General features: G+C 39.0%; 1 protein-coding gene across 1 annotated transcript; it reads left to right on the plus strand.

Annotated features, from left to right (window-relative positions):
- The first annotated feature begins 2,408 nt into the window (after positions 1-2,408).
- LOC127869890 (ficolin-2-like) lies at positions 2,409-3,551 on the plus strand. Its single transcript, XM_052412548.1, has 2 exons — positions 2,409-2,767; positions 3,099-3,551. Exons 1-2 carry the CDS (start codon positions 2,432-2,434, stop codon positions 3,549-3,551), a joined length of 789 nt encoding a protein of 262 aa, XP_052268508.1. The 5' UTR covers positions 2,409-2,431.
- The last annotated feature ends 4,294 nt before the right edge of the window (positions 3,552-7,845 follow it).

The following is a 7,845-nucleotide window of genomic DNA, read 5'->3' on the forward strand; positions in this document are numbered from 1 at the left end:
ATTCAAAATGTATGGTACTCACGTTAGTTTTTCCTGATAAATAATTTTTCTAGCTTTCGAAAACAACCGGTGTGTAGTTGATTTGTTAAAAACTGTTCGAGTTACATGGTTTACAGTAAAGATGATGTAGTTTTACGGCAAATGAAGTTGCATTCCTTGTTTCTTTTATTGCATTATATATAAAAAAGACACTATTGGCTTCCCTCCTGTGATGTAGCCTAAATATGACGTTTCGCTTCGGTTTGCGTGGCGCAGCGGTAGTGCATCCGCTTACAGAATAAGACGACATGAGTTCGAATACCGGCGACCTTAGTTGTTGTTTGTTTTTCAACTTTTTTCTTACTATACAAATTAGTTAAGTCTATTATTAAGATTTGTAAGCAATCATATCTTATGACATTAAAAAAAGCCCAAATCTGTTAACAATTCCATTAACCACGTGGATGGGAACGAGACTTTGATTAAATTATCGTCGTTACACAGTTGTTGTTTTTTCATATATGCCATCATTTAAATAAATACAATAAATTTGTAATTATTGTAAAACAAAATCTATTTGATAGCCTTTTAGATTTTCATTTAGTCTGTTCCTTAAACATTTACTTCAGCAGAAACTTCCCTGTATATTGCCAATAGGCTTTGAACGCTCTGGTAAATGATGATGTTTGAAAAAGAAAATACTCGCACGATACTTGAAGAACAGCAAAGGAATCGGTGAAGTAGACAAATAAGGATGTTGCATCTTCAGTTTGTCTGATATAATAACTATGTATGAATTGAGTATTCTGTTCAACTACATGTTGTAAAAATAATTTTAAAAATAATTTTAATTTTATAATGGAACCAATAAACGCTAGATGTTTAAAAACACGTGCAGTCACGGTAAGTGCCGAATGCCCCCGAAGTGTAGATTTGACCATCAATATTAACCTTTAGAGCTGGAGAAAACCAAGCTCATTATCATCCCCCGATATTATTTAAAGAACTGTGAATCATAACGAGTCGATTTGATGACTGCTGAATAAAATGTGATTGTCTCATTGTATCGACTACTGAGAAAATTACGTACGAATTTTTGCTAAATCGTATGGAACAGTAAAACAATAGCCGCTATTGATACGGCTCAGACTTATAAACGCGTGTAAAGTAAATGGTAAATCTGATAGAATATTGAACATTTACGGATGTATACTATCAATAAACTTCTGGTGGGACATTAAATATATATATAACTTCTTGTCGAAATTGAAAAGTTGTATTTAGGCGTTTATTTTCTATTCATAAACAGTTACATCTGTACAAGGGATATCGACAGTCATTATTATAAACACAGACATACTATATTACAAGAATGCATGTTCCTCTGTGTATGCATATATTTATAAAATTAAAATGATACATTAATTAAATTATTAAGAAACAAAATGCAAACATCTATAAATTGTTTCCTCAATACACGATCCCAAATGGATTTGAACTTCTCACGCCTGCGGAACTCGTTAAAGTCTAACAGAATTTAAGGCATTAAGCACGTTGTACTCGCAACAGCATAAACATTAACTCTGTATGTGCTCTCAGTCTTATGTGCCGTTGCAGTTGCCCATGACAACGCACACTCTTCAGACGATAAAGAAGAAGAAAAAACAAGCATCGTATATATCCAGATAATTGTTCTGAGACACAAGTTATCATGGAGGAAATAAAATTTCAAAGAAACAAACAGCGAGTTCAATCGCCTTTTATTAAACCGTTACCGAAAATTCATAAACCTTTGGTAAAACACTAAATTTATGTAATCAATTGCACTAATGTGGCACGTGTATCTTTTAATTTAAGTCGCAAGCAGCACCAAAAACTTGTTCAAAAGATTCAACAAGACTAAGGGTTACATTAATCAATCTGAAACTAAATATGTTAATTAGTATGCAACGAGCTATTTCTATTTTCCATTTAACGATAATGTATCATCTTTTTGCCTTCACCACTAAGACTTTAAAAACATGTATAACATATTTTTGTTATCTAGTTGAATACAGACACTTGAACAAACTCGTGAAATAAAACTGAGTGTTACATGTTTCCATTCGCGACAATTATAACCGAAGAGGATATATTACCATGATAGATAAGTGTATAAAACGTTTTCAGTATTTTCAAAATTGCAGATAACAATTTATAGTGTCATTATTTATTGACTGGGCTTATGTCTCCTCAATCGGTCCTTATTCTCTTAGTGCGTCTTCAAAACAACCACTCCATAATATTTACAGTCTTTGTGCATGCATGTATCAATTGATTGAAGGCAAACATGTATGAAATAAAGCTTTTCGATAAGAGTTAGTCATAAATTTTCTACCACGCAATTTGATTATAATGTACAAACGTTGTAAGCAATCGGCAAACTTCATTCAAGACGACAAATAGGGCTGAAATGCATCTTATCGGCTTTATTTCGATTTGCTGTTGTTTCTTTTACCATAATGTCGATTGCGCATTCTGCCAACAACCAGTCACAGTAACAAAAGGATGTATAGAGAAACACAACTGCAACGCCGGATTCAAAGCACTTGTTCTGTCTGAAGATGCTGCGGCAGCGATGATGGAAGTTTCGTCATTCTTTAACGCCGAGTATAAACGCCGTTGTTTGGCATGCGCAAGCCATCAGAACCTTTCAACTACACCACGTGACTGTCAGGACTGGTACACTTCGGGGTTTCGTGATACCGGCGTTTATACCATCTATCCGAGCCCGCGATTTACATTTCAGGTTACTCACAAATTAATAAATTCAGTTTAAGCGCCTGATAACATCTACGATTTACTTACCGGAAGTGGAAGCATCAACACATAAGCAAAATGTTTTTAAAAGCTTGAGCCAAGAATCCGCCGAAAGCAAAACTATACGCAAATCATCGTCATGTTTTATGTGTTTATACATTAACACGTTTAATTTATGTTGCTAATATATTAATATTGGATAAGATGTGGGATAGTCATGCCTCGATCTCAATTGTAAGTATCATATATACTATATTACACTATGTCCCATGGAGATTTCGGAGTCATTTTAACGTATAATGTCTCTTTTGTGCGTACAGGTCAGGTGTGACATGGTGACGGATGGAGGAGGATGGACAATTATACAGAGACGGGTGTCCGCCAGCGACTTCTACAAATCTTGGGCCGAATACAAGGCCGGGTTTGGCGATGAACAAAACTTCTGGCTCGGCAATGAGAAAATCTTTGCACTGACAGGCACAGGGGGCTACAGACTACGAGTTGATTTGACAGCAGTCGGAGGTGCAGCTACATTCGCGACATATCAACAGTTTGCAGTCGCAGGGGAGAATGATTCATACAGATTGTCAGTGGCAAATTATAGTGGAACTGCGGGCGATAGTCTGTCGTATTCGAACAACATGGCGTTCACCGTTAAAGATCGTGATAATGATATGTATAATGATAACTGCGCTACGTGGTTGCAAAGCGCGTGGTGGTTCAACATATGCCGCCAGGCAGATTTAAATGGGCCTTATGGTGGAGACAGATAGGACTTATTTGGTATTATTGGCTTGGTGAAAGAGAGTCGTTAGCAAGTTCGGAAATGAAAATACGGAGAAGATAACTGATTGCTAAGAAATGTTAACATCATTTCTTTTAAAGTGAGCCATCATATTAATTGTTTTGTTTACAGACGGCGTTAAATATATTTGTTTCCCGGACTCAATATACTGTTATACAAACGGTCTTACAATCAACGTATTATTGGCTATGAGCATCAACCCATTGTGCCTGTTGAACTTCAATTGGTCAGTAACACAATTACATTGGTTTCTCGTGTACCTTTTATACTAAGCTAATTGATTTAACGGTTAGTTTGAGTTTCTTTGATACTTTTACTGTACAATACCATATGTATTTTAATATTCAGTTAGCCTTTTCCTTGCAAAGTTCATTTGCTCAATATGCAACACATATAATTTATAAAATATGTACGACAAGATAAGACATTAACTGATATTGAATTCATATGAGCTTAAATAAACAAAGAACTGGTTAATTTACAAAAAAAAGGTATATGAATGGTTTAATATCATTGTGGAAAACACAAAAGAACGTGTTAAACAATTTACATGTATCTTTGGAATCGCCAAATTGCAATTTCTCACGACTTGTGATAAATAAAAACGTCTATGAGTAGCATTCTACCATATCACCCAAGTTCATTTAAACCGTGAACTAAATCAGGTCATGCATTATTTGAAGACATTGTTGGTAGTTGCATACAAAAGGAATCTAATGACATATTTGGACTTATACAACAAATATACATTTTATAGAAGCCAACATAATGGATGCGACACAAGCTTATTCTTCGTGGCTAGTTTAATAATGAAACTCAAGTGTATGTATAAGTCTTACAATGATTTCTTGTTTGACAAATAGCACCCAAACAAAACATAATTTATTCGTAAGTATTGAGGGATAAAATAAAAGGACATTTGTTTTGATACTGCTGTAAAACAAACAAAAGGACTAATCAAAGAAATACTTTGAACAACACTTAATAAAACTCATCATTCAACTTATTTTGAAATGCATTTGCAATGTCCGTGCATATGAAATGATTCAACAAATAATCGTATGTAAGGAAGATCAAAACCGTTCAATTGCAGGGTGTAAGCAAAAATCTTAAGGGTGCTCGTAAAGGTCTTAAGTGTGAAAACGTGAAGATCTTAAATGTGCACGTCAAAGTCTTTAGGGTTAACAGCCATGGCTAAATTGTTCACGTGTGGGCTAATAGTGCTCGTGAAAATCTTAAGGGTAAGCTTAAAAGTCTCAGAGCACAAGTAAAAGTCGTATGGGTACACAGGAATGGTTTTATAACGTGAATTTCTTTGGGAGCACGTGAAGGTCATTATGATGCCGGTGAATGTATTCAGAGTGCATGTGATGATCGTTGGAACCCACCTGAGTGTCATTGCTGCGCATGTAGGGTGCCGTTGATGTGTCTGGTGTGTTTGTGTTATGTCTAGTGTGTTTGTTCTTTGTCTAGTACGTACGGCTAGTGTTTGTGTGTGTGTGTGTGTCTTCTTTCTCAAGTATGATTGTGTTGTTTCTGGTGAGTTTTTGCTGCCAGGGCTTGATAAATTTATTCTGTGCTAAGTGACTTTATGTTTCCTTGTATAATTGTTCTGTACCTTATGAGTTTTTGATAAGCCTACTGTTTTGCGGTGTCTCGTGTGTGTGTGTGTGTGTGTGCGTGCGTGCGTGCGTGCGTGCTTGCGTGTGTGCGTACGTGCGTGCGTGCGTGCATATGTGTGTGTGTGTGTGTGTGTTATGTTACTAGCGAGTTTGCCCATGTTGTAGGGTAGTTCAAAGATTTTATTTTGCCGATCTAAATCAGAGGATACTGTCATTGTTTTAAAGGGCTTGTTTGGTATCACTGGCTTTAAAAAAGGATTCCAGCACACTAAAAAATAAAGAAAATATGACTGATTTGATGAACATCATATCACAACAATGAACATGGCGTTTAAATAAGAACGTGGTCTATTTGTCTCGTTTATTGAACATCGACAATGAACACCGTCTGAAATAAAACGAATTACATTGAATACTTGTTCTGAAAGTACAGTAGTCTAAAGAGTACACCATACATGCGTATGAAAGAATAATTAAGGACTGTACCCCATTTACAGTCGAGACATATAATATACATGTGTGCACATATAAGTATGTATATAACCAGTTATAATTATGTATATAATGTGGTACAAACTTACGATTATTACTAAGCCAAAATCGTGTTGAATAACTGATTCTGATGCAACAACAATAGCAGATAGCATGAAAAACCGTTGCACAAGGGACGCAACCCCTACCAGGTTACACACTAGCACAATTATATTTCTCCCCCCCCCCCAAGTTTGTTGTGGTAACATGGAACAAAAACTGAATAAAACAAAAGAATGACCAACAGGAATAACTAGAGCACTGTCCAGGGGCAATACAGTATCAGTCAGATCACATGGTATAATCTGCGTGCCATGCAGGCTTCTGCACTTGACGACAAGACCGACGAATATCCGGGGAAGGGACGGCTGGCGGGGCGGTAGGTTCACCAGTGTTGTCGGTCGAAATAGGAACTGGCTGTGTAGACGATTCTGTTTGTGTTGGCTGTCCCGACGCGTTATCCGAGGGTGGCACAGCAATATGCGGCTCGGTAATGGGGACGTTTGGACCAGTACAAGCCTGGTGTTCAGCGGATGTACGCGATCGATTTGCCGGCATTCCCACTTGGATAGACATTCTTGGCGGTGGGGGATATATCGGTTCATATTTTCGTAGGAACTTTCTGTTTCGGATCGTCACGCGCCCGGAACCATCAATGCTGACCACGTATTGATCAAACTGTCGGACCTCTATTATCACACCTGTCCTGTCCCATTTAAGGGGATGTTGACCAGTTTGATTTTGAATGCGCACATGGTCCCCAACAATCAGTGGATGCAATCTGCGTGTGTGTTCCTGTAGCCGCTATGCCGCTCCCATGTGTCTGCGTCGAAGAGCCTTCTCGCGAAGGTTTAAGGTTTCTCTCCAGAAACAATGAGATAGGTACCGTCCTGGTGGTATAGGGATGAAGTCCCGTATCGGATGTCCAAAGATACACATGGCAGGGGATAGCTTGGTGTCTCTGTCTGGAGTATTTCTGTATTGTAACATAGCCCGCTGGAATGAATCTGTGTCAAGGCTGCCGTCAGTTGTTGTGTTGTCCGTAATAAGACGTTTCACAGTCTTCACACCAACTTCAGAGCGACAATTGCTGTGTGGAAATGCGACAGATAAAAGCCTATGATGGACACCCCCGTTTTTTAGGAACGTACGGGTAGTGATTGAAGTGAACTCCGGTCCACCGGCAGAAGCTAATTCGTCTGGAATCCCGAATGCCACAAACGTGCGTCGCAGACAGTTGATTAGGCCCTCTGCACCGTTGTGGTCTTTCTCGACTATGGGCCAATTTGAATATATGTCAACTACCAGAAGAAAGTTAAGCCTTTGTAATGGAAGAAATCAACGCACACACACTGGAATGGATATTCTGGATTGGCGAGTGGTGTCAGTGGAGTACTCGTGTTAGAAGGTGCAATACGATTGCATTGTTGGCATGTTGAGCGTATATTGCTTATCGCTGGAGTTATGCCCGGCCAGAAAATGGACGATTCTGCTCGAGCTGTCATAGCTGTTACACCTTGGTGAGCCGAATGTAAGGAATCAAGAACATCATGTCTAAGTGCTGGAGGAATGACAACACGATCCTTATAAAGAACCACACCGTCTGACGTGTGTAGTTTTTCTCGAAACGGGAAGTTTTCCCGAAGCGGTTTAGGAACGTCCTGGCGATTTTCGGGGATTCCAGATGCGATTATGTCCAGGAGTGCCTGCATATATGGATCACTGGATGTAGCCGTACGGACACGTTCCCTTGTGGGGGTAGCCGGCGTCGGGGACATTCGCAAGTTGACAGGGATTCTTGAGTGGGGTTACCGCAGGATAGGGTATCAATTGCATGATCACCAATGACAGGGAATGTGTCAGGGATGATGCCGAGTGCTACACAGGCTTCACGACTGAGGAATAGTCTGTCGGCAGTATCGGTGATGTAGACCATTTGCCTAGTTTCCATAGTTTCGCCTGCTTCATTGGTTGCACTGAGGCGCAGTACTGTAGCACCCATGATCTTGATTCCCACGTTAGTAGCTGTGTGCATCCGCATAGTTACTGGAATGAGGTATGATTCACGAAGCCCTAGCCGATGTATCACCTTCAGACTGGCAAGACAGC

Source organism: Dreissena polymorpha, chromosome 2 (assembly GCF_020536995.1).
Source record: "Dreissena polymorpha isolate Duluth1 chromosome 2, UMN_Dpol_1.0, whole genome shotgun sequence".
Taxonomy (NCBI): Eukaryota; Metazoa; Mollusca; class Bivalvia; order Myida; family Dreissenidae; genus Dreissena; species Dreissena polymorpha.